Source organism: Drosophila novamexicana, unplaced genomic scaffold, assembly GCF_003285875.2.
Source record: "Drosophila novamexicana strain 15010-1031.04,08,12 unplaced genomic scaffold, DnovRS2.1 tig00001340-arrow-arrow-pilon, whole genome shotgun sequence".
In the NCBI taxonomy this organism is placed as follows: Eukaryota; Metazoa; Arthropoda; class Insecta; order Diptera; family Drosophilidae; genus Drosophila; species Drosophila novamexicana.
Genome location: NW_020824850.1, coordinates 895,417 through 917,310, shown reverse-complemented (window position 1 = coordinate 917,310; position 21,894 = coordinate 895,417). Strand labels below are relative to the sequence as shown.

Below are 21,894 nucleotides of genomic sequence, written 5' to 3'. Positions count from 1 at the left end.
CACGTAATCGATATCGATAGTTAAATAATAGACTACCTTCAGGCTGATCTGTAATACTATAATAGCTTGCCTATTATTTTATTTATTTTCATCGATTCCAAGCTATGCTAATCTAGACAATTGTAATATGCAAATCAAATATGTGTTATCGGAATCGATATTCAATAATCGAACAGAAAAAATGTTACCACTTAATCAAATCGATAATCGAATCTATTTTGAATAAGAGTCTCAACTAGCTCCTGTTTTAAATGGTTTGAGCTCAAGATATAGATAGTTTAAAAAGTTATCCACACGTTTTATGCGCATCGATAAATTAATAACACATTAATCGATTGTTTTTAAAAAGTGTGTTTTTCTTTGCATTTTAATTGATTTCGATTCATCATTAATTGTAGTTGTTTATAATTTGTGTTAACTAAATGTTTTAGTTTAGTTTCATTTTCATTTAATCAATCTGCGTTGCTTATCAATTTCGGCTATTAGAACTATGTACAAAATGCCTGGCCAGTTACATATGTATATCTGTATATCATATATGTCTATATTTATATATAGGTATTCTTTTTTTATACATTTAAAAAACAAGAAAATAAACAATAACAACATTTCTCATGATAGGCATATATATACTATAAATATTTTACAAAAGCCTTGGCAAGCAGCTGCATTTTTTTTTTGTATACCCTAACAACTAAAAGTTAGTTTGAAAGCAAGAGAGCGAGAGAGAGAGAGAGAGAGCAAGAGAGAGAGAGATGGATAGTTGCTTGGATAGTTAGAGAGCAAAACACTTAACGATTAGGCATTAAACTAAATTAAATTTAAATTTCATTTAAATTAAATTAACTAAACTATGCTTAGGTTTTTTTGTTTTATGTTTTATAGGCTATGCAGGAATGTATGTGTTGTAGTATTCTGAGATGAGATATTGGATGTTGCCGATTCTATGTGGACTGGGGCGCGTTTCCGGATGCTCAAAGCATCAAACAGCTGATGGATTGTTGACGATCCTCGACGATGTGTTGAAATACTCGTAATGTTTTAACCACTTTTTTTATATATTTTATTTTATGTTTTTTTGTTTTTAGTATTTGTTTTTCATTTCATATGAGCGTTTGCTGTCTGCTACGACGCTTTACATAAAATTTTGACTAGGAAAGGACGTTTTTTTCGTTTTATTTTTGTTGTTGCTGTTGTTTTTGTTGTTGCTTAAGAGCAGCCCACAGCCAGCTGATGCACATAGCTTTAACTGAGCATTGTGTTCAGTTTTTTGTTAGTTTTCTTTTATTGAAGCTAACGATGAGCACGCGCTGGCGAGGACTGCTGCAGTCACACCTCGCTGGGCATACAGTGAACGCTCGAGTCCTGCGACAATTCATCCATGGAGGATTCTAAAAAGAGACACAGAGAGAGGGAGAGGGAGAGAGAGAGCGCAAGAGAGAGTAATTGATTAGAACCAGCGACTTGGTTAGATTTGTTTTAAAGGTCGGCTCACCATGCGCTGGATATAGAGCCCCTTTGGTGCCATTCATATGCATGGGATTCTGTGGGTTATTCTGAAACGAGTACGTTAACTGCAGGTTAATATGACGCGCAAATGAGCTTCCTTCCGGTTCGCGTACTGCAATCAGAAATCGTTTGTCGAATAGAACTTGATTAGCAACATGGCATGGCATATTCTTTATATATATGATATGTCTATATTTATATATATATATATATATATGTATAAGTAGGAACTAGTTAGTAGAGCTACTTAGTTGTTTATGTCTACTTTGGGTTCGGCATGCTGCACTAATCCACTACTTACTTTTATTCTTACCAGCATGTATGTGTTTTTTCTGACGCGCACGCGAATTCTGAAACCAAACTTGCGTCACACGCTTGCTCAGACCAGTTACTGAGGCGATGCGCTCCAAATCCTGGCCATCCGGATTACTGTCAATCTGAAAGTTGGCCTGCAGCACTTGCAATTGCTCCTCGGTGAAGGTGGTGCGCACGCGTTTCGTTTTACTCTTGTGATAACCATCACCATCACAGCCATCTATGGAAATCGAATCAAAGTGGAATTTCGTTTAGCTAGCTGAAGATTTAACATGGAACAACTATAGTACGGCTCGGTACGTGCCTAAGCCGCGCCGCGTCTGTCTAAAAGCATTTTGACAGTGCACCAAATTGAAAATGTCAAATGTGTTTATAGTTTATAGCCGTGCGGCTTTATGGCCTCCACTTCTTGGTGGTCCGCGGCGCAGGGGCACCAACAACAACAACAACAACAACAACAACAACAACAACAATGAGAACAACAACGAGAACGACAACGAGGAGCAGAACGTGCACAGCGACATTCTGAAGCCGATCACGTCGTCTGGCGCGTCGCGGCTTTGACTCTTTATGCCTCAGTTATGACACGATTTCATCAAGAGCTCGCACAGGAGCTGACTTGGTCAACGACTTTGCGACTACCTGGCGCTTAGTTTCCACCAAGCGTTCCAAATTGCCAACCGATTCGCTTGCAACCAAAGCGTGCTACATGTTGTTCTCGTGCTTGTTGTTGTTATTGTCGCCAATGCAACATGTACTTATTTGTGGTTTGGCTTTTGTTTTTTATACACTTGCATAGGGTATTCTGATTGGGACATGCAAAGTGTAACGCATGGAAGAAGATATATCAGATATATATCTTTATGATCAGGATCAACAGGTGTAAGGGCTACAATATTGGCCTGTTTGTCGTCCGCATTAAAGCTCTACATCACAGATCATATATCTTCCATAGAACCAATCGCTGGAAAAGTGAATATTTGAAAGCTTTTCCCTTTTTCAACATATTCGGATCAGACTCAGCTATTGTGGGCTTCACTCTTCAGGTCACATATCTGCCAAGCCACAAGCTTGCAAGGGTATTCAATCTTCGAACTTGCCTTCCTCTTATTTTCTTGGCTATTTTATTATATTTGATTTTGGCTACGCTTACCGTCACTTGATGTGGTGCCACCCTCGACCGTTTCAAGATAATGAGCCTTGCAGAGCACACGGTCATCCATGAGCGCAAACTGTTCGCCGGTGGACAACTGGCGTCCACACTGATCGCAGGCAAAGCACGCCAAATGGAAGACCAAATCGCGCGCTCGTCGCACCCAGTCGGAGGCGGAGATGCCGCGACAGCATTTCGAGCACTTGGCGCCGAAATTTCTGCAATAATCATAAAGAAAATAAATTGCATGAAAAGAGAACGGAAGTTGTTGTTAATGTTTGTAAAGTTGTATTTTAAGCAGGACAATTATTTCTTTATTTATTGGGCGCGTTTTGCTAGCGTTTTGCTTGCGATTGTTGCATTTTTTGTTGTGCATTTATTTAATAACTTTTAGGGTGTACCTAAGAAATATATTTCGAAATGTGGTTGAACATTTTATACCAAGCAGCTTTTGCCAGCGTTTTGCAAGCGTTTTGCTTGGAGCTTCCGCGCGTTTATGCTGCGTTTGGTCAATTTCAAGCGTTTTACTTGCGTTTCACAGGCGGCTTGCTAGCGTGTTGTATGCGTTAATGCGATTCTGCAATATATGTTGACGTGCGTTTTTCTCGCGTTTTGTGTGCGATTCAGATGCGTTTTTTAAATTGCAGTGAAATTATAAATTGTTTTAAAATTAAGCATTGCTTTACTTATATGTCTTCACATGCTTTTTGCTCACGTTTCACTTGCGTTTTGTGTGCGTTTTGGATGCGTTTTCAGTGGACGTTTTCTAAGCGGAAGTTGTCGCTCTCTCGCGCCTGCGTTTTTCCAAATGAGTTGGCATCTTTGGCAACGGCTTATTGTTAGCTTTTAAGCTTATTTTTACAAGCACAACATTGTACGGCCGTTTGGCTGGGATGACTGGACCTCAGGCTCTATGACTCTGATGTCTCCATCTTCAACGCCAACACCAACACCAACACCAACAGCCCACCCCACCCCACCCCGTTTGGCCCAGCGCCCAATGCACACTTAAAATTCTTAACTTGAAAAATAAATATTTTTACAGCATCTCACGGCGCGTTTGTTTGTTTATTTTCATTTCGTTGGCCGTCGACACCGTTTTCCGCCTGTGTGGACAGCCCAGACAGACCAAGCGACAGCCAGTACGTGTATCTGTATCTTTGTGTGTTTGTGTGCATCTGTAAGATACTTTGCTTGCAACTTGCATTTAAAGTCTGTCTGAAAGTTGCTTTCGAAGCGTTTTGGCCGCATCTTTCGACTGGTCTGTTTATCTTAGGGATTAAGTCGCAACGTTGTCGAATTGTTACAATTAACCTCAGACTCTTCTTTTATTTTTGTGATCATGTACCCCATGTACTCAAACGTGTGGGAAAATATGTGGAAAACACTTGTGCACACACACACAGCAGTGTTTGGGGGAAAATGCTTTGGAAATCGAACAATGATCGCATCGATTACGACATGGGAAGATCTGTCGAGAAAGTGCCCAATAAAACATTAAATTAATGCCAAAATTAATGCAGAGAATTGACTATGATATCGGCTATACTATAAATATAGATATATGTCGAAGCTAAGCCAAATGTTTACCATAAAATGCGCATAAAATGCGAGCAACAAATCTGGTTTGATAATGATTTTTCGTTTTGTTTTTGGCATTTGTTTAAAATATGCGTTAAATTCTTCAATTTGTTATAGATAGATATGGATAGATATAGCTATGACGACTCACTTGCTGTAATCGGCCTTGCAGTAGACCTGGCGTTCCCTGATGAAGCACGACTGTTGCCGGTCCAGCGGGCACATGCACATGCAACATCTGAGGCAATGGGCGTGCCACGAGCAGCCGCCAACCTCGAGAAAAAATCGATCCGAGATTGGTTCGCCGCACGCTGCGCAGGAACGCAGCTCAGTCTGAAAAAAATAGCAAATAACAAGTAAGATACATATTAGATAAATGTTTTGGCATCTATATATACAGAGGAGTATGCTCTGGCTGAGCATCGGACTAGCAGGCGTGCGGTCGCTGGTTCAAATGCACCAACATGAGCTGGTTTGTTACAATTTCTTCTAGCATATAATGAACATGTATATTATAAGGTTAATTGATAGATACAAATTGGATAAAGGAGTTTCTCCTCACTCTGCGTCGAACTAACCAGCGTGAGGTCACCGGTTCAAATATACCAACTGAAGCGGCTTTGAGTCACTTGCATTCATTTAAGCCGGGCGTCACCGCTTAATATCTTCTAGCACATATTATACATACATATCTCAAAGAACATTGAAAGATCAGTGCACTCTGGCGCTTGACTAGCCTTAAATGTAAATTGTTTCACAGCTACAACCAACAAAGAGAAAGAAATTCAAAGAGCCAAATTTATTTGCTCGTTTGATGTGTGCTCGAAAAGCCGAACCGGTTCGATGCTGTATTATTATTTTATTTTATTTTTATTTTTTTTTTGGAACACTGATCTTAACTCTTATAGCAGCAGCTGGTTGGCATCTTTTGTTATGCTTTCAGCTGAAATCGCTCAATAAATCTATCGAATGTGCCGTCGGCTTCTGTTTTATTTCTCGGCTGCAACATTTAACTTATTAATGTATATTAAAATTCGAAAAAGCAACAACAATCAATAACAAATAATACTAGGAAACGCCATCGTCTATTGAGGCAGACGAGTTTCTTTTGTTTTTGTTCGTATCGTAGCATAAATTTAAAAATCTTATGCTAATTGTTATCATTTCAATGTAGCTGAAACTGCTTTACTAATCACATTCACATACCAAGTCGCAGTCACGATCACAGTTTGTGTCACAGTCTAAGAGAAAAACGAAACACACAAAACTTGGCCAAAAACGAAACAATATTTATCCAATTTATTAGCCATCAATTGTGCCCCTTATACATATTCATTTTAAACAGCATGTTACTCCGCTTTAAAAGTGTTTCAAACAAATTTGATCACATTTCATATATATATATATACAAATATATCTATATATAAACCTGGCTACCCGTATTGTTTATTTTAAATGGATTTTCTGTGTTCGCGTAATATATCAATTTCAAAAATTATCAGCTGCAACAACATATTTTAATTTAATTTACTGCTGGGCGCGCTTAATCATTATATGGGGCAATATTTTGCAAGGTTCGATCGAAATTTAACAAAAATATTTTATGAAATTCTATATGTGTTTTGCCAAAGTTCTTATTTCTAAATAATATTCCACTTTAATAATATATTAGGCACGTTTACTGTATAAATACATAAATAACATGGACTTAAGATAAGCAGAATAATATATAATAAATAATTGATCTTTTAAGCTAAATCCATCTAAATGGGTATAAATTTGTAATACTTTGAGCAAATTATAAATTAGAGAGCATTGAGTATGGGTTATGGAATATATATTGAGAATAAATATATTAAAAATAAAAAAGTTGTTTTTTTTATAGAACGCATTTCGACTATATTTATTTAACAACAAAAAAACAAATTAGTGAAGACGAGTAAATACTTTTGTTTTTTTACATAATCTTCGTGCGCCGTCACTTTGAGCAAAAGTTTTTGTTAGACAATTACCAACTTCTCTTGATTGTTTATACTTAATTAAATCGTCTTATGGCTTAATTCTTGACAAAGTTTCAAACTTCAAATGCAATTAAATTTCGATTAATTTTCGTCTTTTGTCTACTTTAAAACGTTTTAATTTCTCTTGTTTTTGCTGAGCAATTTTATATATAGCATAAAATACGCAGTGTTTGGCTTAAAGGCATTTAATTAATGGCCAGCGTTTTGCATATTCACAAATTCATTAAAAACAAAAAAAAAAAAATAGATTGTCAACGGGGAAAAAAAAGCCAACAGCGACTTCAAAATTGTTTTTCCATTAATCAAAGCGGCAAAAAGCGGCAGTGAAAATAAATTTACCGCTTTTTACAAATTAATTGCTGGCGTTGGCGATGAGTTGTTGTTGCTGTTGTTGTTGTTGTTGTTAGAGCAACAACTGATTGTTGAGCGTTTTTTTTTGCAGCAACGGCAGCGTCTGGCAGCTTGTTATTAAACTTTAGCTGACAAATTTTCAGTTAAAAGCGGCCGCCGACAAAAAGTTGCCATTGACAAAATACACAAAATAAATACAAATAGGCGCGAGACATTAACAACAATAACAACAGCAAATACAAATACAAATAATACAAAATATATAAATATATAAACAATAACTCGGCCGTGACTAGGCCGCAGGAGGCGGCACGAGATCAAAGTTTGTCGCTCGACAGCAACTAAACCAATTAATAAAACAATAAAGTATGGCATCAAGTCGCTGAAACTAAGCGCATGTGACGCAGTTGAGGAAAACCAACAAAACAACAACAACAACAGTAAAACGAAAACAAACCAAAATAGTTATTCATGACAATTTGTAGCTACAAGCTGGCAACCTATGAGATACCTCTGCCGCTTGGGTAGATTTGTGCCTGGGAAATATGCCCGCGTTATGGAAAATTAAATAGCCAAAAATGCCAATATGGCCACCATCAACAACAAGAAACACACACAAGCACACGCACACACACGGGCCTGAGCAACATGTAGCTGCGCCTGTGTATCTCACAGATACACGACTGCCTGAGTGTGCGTGTGTGTGCGTGTGTGTGTAGCTATAACTACATGCTAACATGGTGGCTGCTGCTCATTTTGCTGCCGCTGCCATTTAACTTTTCAACCGCGTCGCCCGTGTGACACGTTTAATCGCGCCCTCCCCTAGCTGCCCCCGGGGCCCATGGCCCACGGCCCACGGCTCCTGGCCCCTGGCCACAACGAGCCTGCGCGTTGACTGCCTGCCCTCCTGCCCGCCTGCCTGCCTGCCTGCCCGCCTGTCACTTTCGTTTAACTTTTCACATTGCTCGAGCGAGCGACCAGGAACCCAAAACCAAAAAACCCCAGAAGCTGCCAGACTCGAGCTCGGGGTGTTTTTTGGGCAATTTGTTTTCCCGACGCCCGTTATGACACACACGCACACACACACACACACACACATACAGCCAAGGCCAGACTTTGACTTGACTGGCGGTGTGTACTTCATGGATGCAGTTATTGTCGTGTTGCTGTTGTTGTCAATGTTGTTGTTCCTGCTGTTGTTGTTGTTGTTGTTCCTCCTGTTGTTGTTGTTGTCATGTCTATGCCCACTTTTGCAAAATATGTCTGCTGTCAGAGCGAAGTGGCATTTGGCTGGAATGTCATTTGACTGTAATTTACTTCATGCATGCTGAGGTTTTCACTGTGAGCTGCATAAATCTGTGGCCCAGCTTTGAATTTCAATTGAATGCCAATGCCGATAAGGACTTCACGTAAATATTATCATTTTGTTAAGAGTTCTATATTCAGTGGAATTTTATCAGTTTCGTTTATAAAGTATAAAGTTTACAGTTGATTTGGTTTGTCTTTGTTTTGGTTGCGTTACGCTTGCAATTCGCAACAAGTTAAAGCTACGGAAAGGCTACAAGGCATTCTTTGCAGCTGATAGAAAAGGGTGGTATCCTTAATAAAGAGAGAGGCAGCCTTTTGTTAACATTTATACTAAATTGGTCACTATGACTAACTTTAGCAAAACAATATTATCATTAGATGAGCTATGCGACCTACTCAGTTCTTTTGGTTTATCGATTGCATGCTCGAATCTCAGGCTAGAAACATTTGCTGATAACTTTAATTCATAAATACCTTAATTGATTATAAATTATTATTACTTAAAAACCAACATCTTACTTTTATATAGTATTTTAACCCTCAATAGACATCGCAACACACAAAGAAGCCTTCGATTCGAACCTTGCTCAGACTGCAGCACTTAGAACTAATCCAATCTGTCGCAACTTACTTAAAACATTCACATAATACTAAAAACTCAATAATTTAACATAATTCTAGAAAGTTTTTCCTATAAACAGCTTGAAATTGATAGCGACTGCAGCTCATTATGAGGATATAACATGATATCATCTACCACAAGGCGGCAATTGATTATCATAAGAACTGAATTAAGTTGGCTAAAATGCTAAAATGCCAGCTAAAAGATTTAAAGATCTGCACATAATGAGGCTTAATATGCATAAACAAAAGATAGTATTAGCAAATTTTATAGCTTACCAAACATACGCTCATCGAGAACAAAGAATGTGTAGCCGAGGGCAGCCAAAGGAACTGAAACCTAACAGAGTTCACGACGGCCATTTGATTATGAAGAACTAGATAAGCCGGGCAGTTTGTAGACATGTATTTCTCACATTTCTGCCATCCAGTTTTTTTTTTTCTGTGTTTTTTTTTTTTTAGCTGAAGTATATTATATAATGGGCATAGCTCTCGAGAGCCTTTAGATCGCTGTCTGCGCAGTCATAAAAATTCCATACACAAAACTTGCACCTTGCAACTTTTGCCTAAATGTCGTAAATAACAGGCACATAAAGAGCGAGACAAAAGGCCAGATAGAACTATAAAACAGAAATACAAATAAAACCGAAAGACATGACGCTGAAGAGTATGCAATAAAATTTACAAGCTGCCATTTAAAGCGCCCGCGAGGTGTGAGACTCGAAATAAATAATATAGATGCTAATATATCAAGGCTGCAAGCCGACTTTCCTCCGAACCAGTTCAAATACGGAATTCAAATTTATTTTACTCGTTGAACCGAACCTTAAACCAAGCCAAAGCGAAGCAAAACCGAAGCGAACCATAATTTAGTGAACAATTATTACTCTAACCAACAAATCTTTAAGATGAAATCTAGCCCGTAACTTGCATAGGAAAATATTTATGGCTTTCAATATTTTCAACGTACAACGGGCAACTGTTGAGTAAAAATTAAACTATTTCATTCAAGTTCTAAAAACCAAACAGAGCCCAAAACCTGGTTTCAAGGAGCGTATCTAGAGGGTGCTGGTTCGATTCCCAACATCCGCCGCCTTGCTAGATAGTTTTATTTGAATGTTAACAAGTTGCTCGCAACGAAACAATTGATGGGCTTTGCGACTCTTCAACACGGTAGCCAACTGAGGGGTAAACAAAGATCCCGATCAGACAATGGCAAAAATAACTATATCATCTACCGCGACCTGGCTGCACGCCCCGAAGATCGATTACCCAAAACGAAACACTCACAATTTTCACGTCATTGCGCAAATTGAGCGATCATCAATGGGAGCAGCAGCAGCGGCACAGTTCCCGACTGAGATTCGAGATCGATCGTAGAAGAAAACAAAAAACATATGACAAAAGCCCAGGGCTGAGGCTGAGCGATACTTTTGGTAGTTGACTTGTCATCTTGAGGGACAAATGCTTGGCAAGCCAAATAATGAAAATCAACAAATGTAAACAGCGTGAGAATGTTGCAGCCAGGCTCCATGACAAAGCCGCAAACAACAATCAAACCCAGACAATCAAAAATAGCTCTCTGTGTGTGCGTGTGTGTGTGTCGGACTTGGCCACTTGTTGCTGCGACAATTTTGGCATATGTTTTCTTAAGGCCCTTGGGCTCTATTTAAGGCGCTTTTAAAAATTGCCATCAACAGCGTTAAAAATAATAATATTAACAATCAAATAATAAACAACAAATGCAACGTCAAGCGCCAGCTAACAATGAAGGCTGTGCCAAAATATTTTATAAGAAAAATATCACGAAAAAAAAAGAGGCCAGTTTTTCGTTAAAATTATAAGCCTCAAAAACTAGCAACATAAATTTCTGCCAAACAAATATTTTTCTTAACTTTTAAATGAATAGATTTTTATATATTTATGTATATTTTTGATCAGAATTTCGAAATGGACGCTTTTAATTAGAGCTACTTTTTTTTGGGCGTCGCGTTGCGTGGGATTTTGTTAAACAAAAAATAAAATATAAATATATATTCAAAAAAATGATAAATATTATGCCAATTTACACGTCGGCGTTTGTTTGCCATTAAGATCAGCGACGTAGCTGATTGTTATTTAATGACTGCTCTTTATGAATGAATCTGTATCTGTATCTGGAACTGAATACGGCAGCGCGTTGGGCGGAGGGGCGCCCACGCCTTGCCATCCTCCAGATACATTTAGTATACAACACTAGTACACTCGCATGCATCCATAAATTGGTTAAATGCTTACAAATATTTCACGCTGCGAACGAGTCTTCGAGTGTGTGCGTGTGTGTGAGCTTGTGTCCATTGTCTGTGAGTATGAATATAGCTGTTGTCGCGCCCATTGATCCAATCAAATTAATGGCCGCTATAACAAGACAGACAAAAGCACAGAACAGCATCAAAAAAAATAAAAAGAAGAGCGCAATGCAGCCGCAGCGAAAGCTTTTCTATGGGAATACAGTGAATGCCGGCTAAAATGGAACTCGATTAAGTAACTAGCTCGAAGCGAATAGCGAGAAGCTGAGGGAACTCTAGGAACTTAGAAGTTTTATAGATAAGGGTGTACTTTCTAAGTTAAGATCAAATTCTGATTAGATCTGATCATTCGTTATGAAGGAATTGTTATTCGCATGAATGTTTATTCAAAATAGATGTCTACACTCACTGCAAAATGTATTCACACGGTTGTAAGGAAGTCTTCACAAGGGTCTCGGATTGAGGTGTACGTTTGCTCAAATCTAAACACTCGATTAATACTTTAAGAACAGAAATTTTTCAATAGGTATTATTATTTGCATATAAGTATTATTATTCAATACAAATTATATCTAGACGCACAGCAAAATGTAATAACAACCGAGTGTTAAATAGATAATTTTAAATTAATGACAGAACTTCTTTGAACATAGAGAAAAGTTTTGTAGCCAATAAGTTTTCTATGGATTCACTCTACTGGCGTCTTCACATAAGGACATAAATGAGAGAGATGGAAAGAGAGTGACACGTTAACATTCATAGAGAGAGGGAGAGAGAGAGAGAGAGACAAGGAGGTAAATGTGTGTGTAATATTACAGCTTGTAATTTAATATTTTATTATATATATTCATATTTTTCTTTAACATGTATTTTTCTTCTTAAATCGAATTTTCATATGTTTGCTGCTAGTCTTGGTTCATTTTGCCGGGTGTTCACTGTAGTTTGGATGGGCAGCACTTTGCGCTCGTTGTTGCAACGTTGGGACGTTGTCCTGCTGCGAGTCAGCAAACTTAATTACCGCTTTATGTCAATGGCCCAACATGTTTTTGCTAAATTTATCAGCGTTATTAAATTTTATCACTGGCGACAAAATGTGCATATGCCATTCAATTTTCACAACATATTCACACATCACACGCACACCCAACACACATAGATACACACACACATAGAGAGCTACATTTACAGTTGCCGGCTCGAGCACATCTCCCGGCAGGTTCGGCATTTGCGGCTGTGGACACAGGCACCGCGCGCTTTTGGCCTAGGCAAATATTATGATGGGGTTTCGAGGGAGCTTCATAAGGTACTCAACCACGGAGAGAAAGAGAGCGGCAGATAGAGAGGGGCAGAGTGTAGAGGTGTACAGGAGATGGCACGCACATGGCGGATTAGCTGGACGTCGCTTTTTGTTGGCGTAACATCGTAAAATATTTTACGGCCAATAGGCCCAGCGAGCTGCCAACGTTTTTATGGCCAAGTACGCTTTCTCAGCTGCCCGTGCATTGTGTCTGTCTGCTAAATAGCCCCCCAACCCCTCCCCAACCGCTCTCACAGCCAACCAACAAATTGGCAATTGCATGCCGCATGCATTTCCATTTCCAAAACAATTAAAACAACAATTTGTTAGCCAAATTTTCAGCCTGCCCCCTCAACAAGTGTTGTTCACAAATATTTATATATAAAGATGTTTTTTTTTTTTTGCAACAATAAATAAAGCAACATAATTAAAATGCCTGCGACTGAAACAAATGCTGTGCGCATATAGTATATTTAAATGGTTTTGGAGTTCGGAGTCGATGACGAAGTCCCTCTTGGCCGGGGTCCCACAATTTTTAATGGTCATATTGTTGGGTACGACGGTGTGTTGACAAGTTATTACCCCGATCAGTCGACGACTTAAAATGTCGCACTTTATTACACTACAAAACACAAAATTTAACTCAACGCGACTCAACTCAATTCCGCAGCAGCATCAACTGTGTGAGATCTCAACGATCTTTGTTCTGTGTGTGCCTGGGTGTGTGTGTATGTGTGTGTGTGTGCGAAGGGGTTTGGGGGCAAGATTCAACCGGCAACTGGCAACTGGCAACAGGCAACGCGGGGACCTGAAAGACCGTTGACTGCTTGTGTTTTACAGCCGCCATAAGCAATGTTGTTGTTGTTGTTGTTGTTCCTGTTGTTGTTTTTGTTGTTGGCAAACATTGGGCTTTGTGTGTGCGCTCCCAGACGCGTTTTATTATAACTGTGGCTCGCCCCATACGAAATAAATTTCATTTTAATACTTTCTTCGTTTTAGTTTTTGTATATTTTATTGGACTACGAGCGGCAACGAGTGGAACGTTTGCTGGTCGAAAAAGTCGAAAAAGTGATTTGCATACACGATCGTTCTCACGTTTTTCCCACCAAGATAATCCACAGCAGCCACACACACATACGCACACTTACAATAATCCCCCCTAAGAAAAACAAAATAAGAGAAGCCACTTGATAGATCGCTCGGATCGTATTGTATCGTATCGTATTGTATCGTATCGTATCGCTTGCAGCCAATACCGTTTTTGGGAGCTGCCGTTGGGGATGCTGCCATTTCCATTGCCCATAAACATAAACAGGTGGCAATATTCATTTGCATAGACAACGTTTTCATATTAAATTTCAAAGCGTTCGACAACGACATTCCGTGCTGTTCCCCCCGCCGCCGGTCAGCGCCCCCGCGCGCTCTCGGTGGCAACACCAACAAAAAAAAAATAAAAATAAATTGTTATTTCGATTTGACCATGTCTATATGTCTGAAATGTTGTTCTAGCCCACTTAAAGTAGCCCTACTTTTGGATTTGTTTTTTTTTTTTTTTTTTTTTCTTTCTCTCAAGTCACAAACGGATTCGAGAACTTGTTTTGATCATTTGCGACGGCAGCAGCTGCCGCTGGAGGGTTCCCGAAAATCATAAAAAAAATAAGAAGAAGTAAAAAAAACTGTGAGCTTATTAATCGATAAGCTACATTTTATGTTTATGTTTTACTCTTTGGTCTGCGCCAGGTTCAAAGTTCCAAGCTTTTAAATGAGCTATAATCTGCTTTATTTGCATAGAAAACTTGTCCATTAAAATCATATTTCTTAACGAAAGTTTCAATTTTCGTTTTGTTGCAATTTGTTTACAACAATAAGAAGAATACACATAAATTTACGCTAATATTTAAATATTATTTCATCATTTTTTTTTAGTGTATATTTTTTTTATTATACTTTTTTTATTGCTAATAAATTGTTGTATTTAAGAAACTTGCATTTAATATTTAAATTGCAAATGTATCTAGATAGCTGTCTCTCTCCCTCTCTCTCGCTTGCTCTACCCCCCTCTCTCTCTCTCTCTCGCTCTCTCTGCGTTTTATGATCAGCTTGAATAAAATTCTCAGCTCCATGGCAAGCACTTCAAGTGCCATTTTTTATTGCCTCTCATTACTTATTTTTTTATCGTTTATCTTGAGCAAACGTCAAACGGCAGTTGTGCAAACAGCTGAGAGAGCGAGAGAGAGAGAGAGTGAGATGGAGAGAAAAGGTGATAGAGAGAACGGGTACCGGTATAAGCCAGCTCTTGCTGTTCTGTCAGCCAGCACAATCGCTAATAAATCGCTTCTAAATCGCCCGCAAGTATCTAACAATTTCGACGCGCTTTTTACTTAAGCTGCGTTTCTATATATACCCTACACTGAGGTCATACCAACTGGCACGTTCAGTTTGTCTGGCAAAGGATGTATAACATTATACAATTTAGTTAATCAAAGCTAATTTACTTAATTAATTAGTTTAAGCCTTAACCAGGCATATGAAAAAACTTCATTTTAAAAATAGTTATAATAATGAATTATCATCATTAATATTTATTTTAACTTAGTTTTAACTTATATATATACTAAGATTAATAATGCTATAGGGTAGGCTTTTATATATTTCAAAACTATTTACCTGTCCGATAATTATGACCTTCACACGCGCCTGAACTTCAAAGCCTGATTATTCAGTTGCCTGCTTGACTGGGTCACTTAGCTAACTCAGCTACCCCATTCAGTGCTGCTACAGGGCATTCTCACCAGTCGATTTTTCGATTCCCTTTCTGACGCTCATCCTTAAACGTTTCAATTGCAATTAACACGCCGCTTAAAGAATCATTTGTTTTCATATGATGTGAGGGTGTCCAAGCATGTATTTAGCATATGAAAACAGAGCTCCGAGCAGATTTAAGAGTAAATTCGCTTCGGCTTATCGTATATTCCGGCTTTTTACACAGTAATATTATTATTCTTTTTTTTTATGATTCTCAAATTTTTGAGGCATTCATCATGCCGCACGATGAGTCGAGTCTCTGCGAATTGGCTGTAGCTGAAACTGAATCTGAATGCCCTTTTGTCTTTTCGTCAACATGTCGCAGCCACACAGAACATCAATAAGTCGACGATTGTCTCTTCTTTTTTACAGCTCAGCTTTTGCATTGTGTAAAGTTGAGTTTTTTGTATAATTTTTGTTTTTTATTGAGCAGCGACTACAATTAATTAGTTGAATCTGCATTTTGCATAAATTAATAATAATATTTTAATATTTGCTTTCGGTTTGGTGGTCGCTTTTGTTGCTGCTGTTGTTGTTGTTGTTGTTGCTCGGCACACAAAAATCGCGTCTTTTATTTTGAATGGAAATCTGAAGATCGTCTATGTTTATGTTTAAACAATAAATCAAGTTTGAAGTTCAGCAGCAAATGAATTTATGCTGCTGCTGCTGCTACTTCTGCTCTGTATGTTTAATTTATTTAGATTCTGGCTAAAACGACTTTGAAATATTTCTGGCGGCAATTTGAAATAAAAAACGAAACGAGTTCAATTTCTCATCGAGCTACTGTGCTAGATAATATCTATATATATAAAGAATCTAAGCGGCAAGTTCTAGAAAGCTGCAATTTGTACTAGCGAGCAAGAGGTCGCTGGTTCAAATCAAGCAGCAATTGCCAATTTTTGTATAATTTTAAACAATTTCTGATTATGCACAAGAAACTAAGCAACAGGTAGAAGAACTCGAGCAGAAGTTACTTTTAGTTGAAGCTCTGTTTGAGTATTTTTTGGCCTGTAAACGCTTTTGCCAAATTGTCAAACAATTAAATAGCAATATTTTCACACACACAGAGAGACGGCATAAAGGAAAAATGGCTATGGAAAACTAATGACAAAATCGACAAGAGGCAAACATTTATTTTGCCAAACGATGAAAGTTTGTCCAGAATGTAAAATCAAATCGAATAGTTTGTCGTTACGGATTGTTAGGAACAGGCACAGGCACAGGCACAGGGGCAGGGGCAGGGGCACAGAACAGTCAGAACGACGAGGGAGGAGAAGGGGCTGGCAGCAAAATTTAAGGGCGGATTTTCCTGGCTTTCCACTCGAGCCGCACATTGACAGGCGACAATGCGTAGATAGCAGTTGCAATGATTTGTGGCATTTTACAATTTTATTTGCCGCCGTTGGGCGTCGAGCCCCTTTTTATTTTATTTTATATATATATATAGAGAGAGAGAAGTGTGTTTGTGTGTGTTTTTCGTTGTGCCCATGCATCATTTGTAAGCCAACTAAGCGTCCTTTAAGGACTATTTTGCGGATGCACTCGAGAAACAATGCCGCAGAGACCTCAAGCACATGCACTTCGGGGCGATTCACATTTTTCTATTGTGCGGTCGCCCGTTTTGTTGCCTCTTGCCGGCTGGCGTCTGGCATTTGATTTTCATTTTGGGAATTTTCACATTTACCTGCTAAAAATGCAGCCCGTGACTTCGACACGTTGCGCACAGTAGAGAGAGAGAGAGAGGGAGAGAGAGGGAGAGCTATACAAATTGCAGGCGCGCATGCGCAACCCAGCGCAGGATCTGTAACTGACCACTGGATGCATGTTTGCCACTCGAGTTTCTGTTTCTGTTTCTTTTGTCTCTCGGATAAACAAAGGTGTGATATTTGTTTGTCTTTTGTGCCTGATCGGGGCAATTGGCTCAAGTCAAGATGCATTTTTGGCCTTTAGAGGCTTCTTCTCTTTTCTTCGCTTCTTTTTGGCTATTGTTCCGGTGCCGGGCGTAGACTTCTTGTCAGCATTGTCACGCCACGCCGCAGTTGTCAATTAGACATTAGTTTGCCGCCCGGACATTGTTGCCAATCCAATTATGAGCCACCAGAAATCTGTGGGCAAGCCGCTTGACCAAGCAGCTGCCAGCTCAAAGTTGTCATTCGAAACGTTCTCGAGAACGTGGCACGCGTTGTGCTGCATTTTCAGCCGAAGATCTGCGCACTGAATGCATCTTTTGTAGTTTAAGTAGATGTTGTAATAAGCACATAATGCACATTCAGGCCATAGGACAGTAGAATCTTATCACTGTAAGAAAATTATTGAGTCTTTTCTGACTGTTAGACTGTTAGTTAATCTGAAGATCTTGCTTTCTGTTTAAAGTTGACAACCCTGCAATCTTACTACGAGGTGAATTCCATGAAAACTCCACTTAACCCCTTAATTGTAAATACTTTAAAGTAACTACCATAGCAGCTACCAGAAGTTGTAAGTATAACCTTATCCCAGTATTTCACTTGGTAAGGATCAGAAGACGATGATCGCTTCCAGCGCATATTAAAATTAATACCTGTGATTAACAGGTCCTAATATACCTCTAAGCACACTAATGAAATCCCATTTAAACAATACCAAAACTCCTATTTAAGCATTACCTCATAACATTTTGAATCAGTCTTCAAGCAGTATCCCAATTCAATAGCTCATAGAATGTTTTAGCCTAGGTTTATATATGATTTGTGAGTCGTAGCATAGCCTTATTTAATCTAACCTAACTTAACCTAGCCTAACTCTAAGCCAAACCCAAACCAAGCGCACCTCTCAGTTTTTATTAGCTTATCAGGAATTTGCCGTATCCGGAATGCGTTAAGTGACAGCTTTAGTATCGTTAATATATATAACATATATATTTAAATAGGATTGCAGTAGGATTAAATCCATTTGAAAATCAATAACTTGCCTAATGCTGAGTCATGCCGAAATACCAGATTTTATAAGCCGAATATTAAATTTGATGCAGTGCAAAGAATTTGCCACAACTGGAAGCGCCCCAAGTGACATATTGAAGACAAATTGTTCAAGTTGAAGCCAAAGTCAAGATCGTTCAGATGCCAAGTTAATTATAACTTATCGCATAGTTCTCAATTAAGGAAAACATGCTGCGTGCTGTTGGGATTTTTTTATGTTCATCATTTTTTTTTTGGGAGGCGTTAACAACTTTTTAGTAGAAATTTTTTTTGTATACATTTTTGAATTTCCTAGTGAATTATTAATGAAAACTCATTTATTGAAATATGTATATTTTATAGTTGCTTTGCACACATTCGACATTTAAGCGCTTCAGTATTTATGCCTTTTCTCCAGCTCTTTCTCAGCTCGACAGAATAAAAAATAAAAAATATAAAAAACACATTTATTGAATATTCATAAGCTGCGCTCTGTGGCGTCATAGCTCTGGGGGGCTCTGAGCTCTCGTGTTGGCTTGGGCGGAGGGGAATCTATAGAACTGGGGCGGGACAAGATCGATGATGTCAAGTTAGAAAAGGGTCTTAGGCCCGACTTCATACTTGTCCAGTTGCGGCTTAGAACTGTTGACATTTGATTTGAAGCCGTGTTGTAAGCGCTGCTGCGGCTTTTTCTCTAAGATCTCCCGCTGTGCATATTGACAGTTATTAAAGGCCTGGCCAATAGAGCATATAGCATAGACTAAGCATAGTATTTATTTAGCCGCATGCGCTCATCTGCTCGAATTGGTTTTACGTGGGCTTCGCTTAGGCCTAGCTCAATTATTGGCTAAGCTGCGGCAGCTTGCCGCCAAAAATGTGTAAAAACTTTGCTCAAATTTATAACACATTTTGACCTTTTTTGTGGCGGCCCAATAAGCGTCAGCACCTTGTCTAATTTGCTATGGTAATGAAAATTATGTTTATGGACAAAGCCATGCAAAATACAAAAAAAAAACGAAAAAATATATAAAAAAATGTTGAAGCATAAATCATGTCGATCGGCGCTGCGGCTGCGAAAGAGCCAACTCATGGCTGTCCCATGTCCAATATTTAACATTTTACATTACATTATATTCCATTGAATCCTGTGGGTGGCTCAGCACTTGCGTCAGAGTTCACACAAAGCGCACAGCGGGTGGCATCCAAAAAACCAAAAACAAAAAACATAATATACAACACTTAAATACACTCAAAAAAAGGTTTCTTAAAGGCTCGCCAAGCCGTCATAGCATTTCTGAAACATTGAATATATCAAATTTATCAAATATATATTCTACTTTTTAATAAGTTTGATTTTTCAAAAATATTTTCTAATTTGTTAACAACTTTTTCTTTAAGAAAATACATATTCTACCTTTCGAACGAACTTTCGACGAACTTTCTGACTATATTTTGACTTTGATTCTGACTATATAGTCAAGAAAATCATTTTACATTTTAGAAAACTTAAGCCATTCAAAACAAAATCGTATTATTACGAATTGACATTTAGACATAATTTCTATAAGGAAAAAGGAAAGTTAAGTAGAAGAGCCTTAAATTCCTTTTGGAAATGAGATTTTATGAATTCCATGCAGATTTCAGGCTGTTTTTTTTTTTGTGTATAACTGAGTTACGGCAAATCTTCCACGTAAAATTCGATTAAATTTATAAAATAAATAAAAACTCGTTGCCGAGTTTTGAATGAACATTTGAATTCGAGCGATGTCATGAGCCTGAAAGGCCCACAAGATTTAGAAATTAAAAATTGTTAGCTAATGATAAACGCGCCTATGAAAAAATGCTCCAACTGCAGGCTGCCCGGCCCCTCTTTAGGCCTAAAGTAACCGCTTCCATAATTCAACGTGTGGGCTTGACATGGTCGTCATATTCGAATAGAAATCCGTGTTGCCATATCACAATGCCCCATGTTGCACCCCATGGCGCGATTTGTGGTGCTTTTAATATTCACCGACTCGCGGGCGTCTGTCGTCTCGTCTGTTTTGAAAACTCATCGTTTTCCAAAGTTATTAGTACGGTTTTGTCCAGCAAAGCTGTTTTGGCTCTGAATTGCCCCATTGCCCATTGTTTTAGATATAGCACAGATCGTATCCCCCCCTTTCCGAGCCCTGCGCGCCCCTTCTCATCCTGCCTGTTACTTTATGCCGCCTGTTGCGTCCCAGCGGGTTTTTGGTTCAATATCTATTCAGCACGTTTTGTAGGTCAACCGAAAAGGTCTTACATGTGCATCAATTAAAAGAGCTATAAGGAAAGGCATTATACATTTAACATTTACGTTGAATGTGCGTAGGCGTATTGGAAAATAATATGAAGGAAAATATTTCAAAACAATTTGATAACTACGAGATTTTACTTTAATCTTAGACAAATATCATCAGCCAAAAACATTTCATTTAATCTGAAATATGACGGGATTACAAATTAGTTATGCCCAAAATTTGATATTAAACTGCAAATATACCTAATGATATCTTAAACTACTTAATCGATTGTTTTTCAAAAGATCCATCAGCTAGATTTTCGACTAGATCGTTTAGTATGTTATATATCAGATCTAAGTAAGCTTTTTGTTTCGAATATTGAATTTTCTAAAAATATAGAGTTAAATATGGGCATTCCAAGGTTTCGAGTATAATCTCTCTTATCCAGTCAATCGGGTTCGAATCCCAGGTTACAGGGATGTGCTGTTATATCAGCCAAGCTTTATTGTAAGTAAGATTTTCAACCTTAGCCTACACAAATATTAAAGGATGTTTTATGTAAAAACTGATTTTATTTAGGATATTGCCTTTTGAAAAATAAATAAGGGGTATTCACTGGGTATTTTTCTGGCGAGCTGTCTCAGTGACCCAGTTAGGCAGGTTCGAATCCTAGCCAAGATCTACTGTCACTGATACTCTTATTCATATTACTTTTATATTATTTAAGATTTGCTAATAATATATTCAATTCAATTCAAATCCATTAAAATTATAATTTAACGTTAAGTATGTGATTTTTTTATTTAAGCAAATATCAAATCACTTTCAAACCCATTTAACAAATATTTTTGTTAATATTTAATTGTTCTACATATTTATCAAGGCAAAAGATGAAGAGATATCAGTAAACTTTGGTTAGGAAATTAAGCCCATAAGTAACTAGTTCAACAATTGCAAAAGTATCTCAAAAGTATCTATCTTTCTATCTTTCTATATATCTTTCGTATCTTTGAATTAAAGGTAGATTTTCGAAGTGAAAAATATATAGTATCCTATATATATCTAATTATGGGATTTTAATCAACTAATATTTCAATAAGATAGCCCAGCCCTTAGCTATATTATACCCTTTAAGGAGGGTATTATAGTAATATTATGAAATGTGTAATCAAATTCTTCTTCATGAGATAAATCTTAGCAAGATCGTACTACTATATCATCAAGAGGTATGGCTCAAAGGAAAGACTTTTTGTCTAGCAATTCTTCGCTTGAAATATCTTCAGCAAAGATGAGATTAATGCTCCTCGCATATCTACAAAGATCATCAATTCCCCGTATTCTGATAATCACTTAAATAAAGACTAAAGCTTACCTTCATTTTAATTGCCTCCACAATTTTGGCGATTTTTAATCCAAGTCTTTTGCACAAAAATTATTTAGCCAGCTTT

General features: G+C 38.0%; 1 protein-coding gene across 3 annotated transcripts; it reads right to left on the bottom strand.

The window, feature by feature from the left end:
• Window positions 1–948: 948 nt before the first annotated feature.
• Window positions 949–21,894, bottom strand: LOC115767120 (LIM/homeobox protein Awh). Of its 3 annotated transcripts, none has more exons than XM_030711277.1 (6): window positions 21,819–21,894; window positions 4,710–4,891; window positions 2,978–3,195; window positions 1,811–2,044; window positions 1,496–1,621; window positions 949–1,391 (listed from the first exon to the last, which is right to left on the bottom strand). In XM_030711277.1, the coding sequence occupies exons 1-6, from the start codon at window positions 21,822–21,824 to the stop codon at window positions 1,330–1,332; spliced, it is 828 nt and encodes a 275-aa protein (XP_030567137.1). In that variant the 5' UTR covers window positions 21,825–21,894; the 3' UTR covers window positions 949–1,329. The 3 variants fall into 3 exon arrangements, with proteins under 3 accessions (XP_030567137.1, XP_030567138.1, XP_030567139.1); XM_030711278.1 differs by having other exon boundaries at window positions 1,823–2,044; XM_030711279.1 differs by lacking the exon at window positions 21,819–21,894 and adding an exon at window positions 15,112–15,173.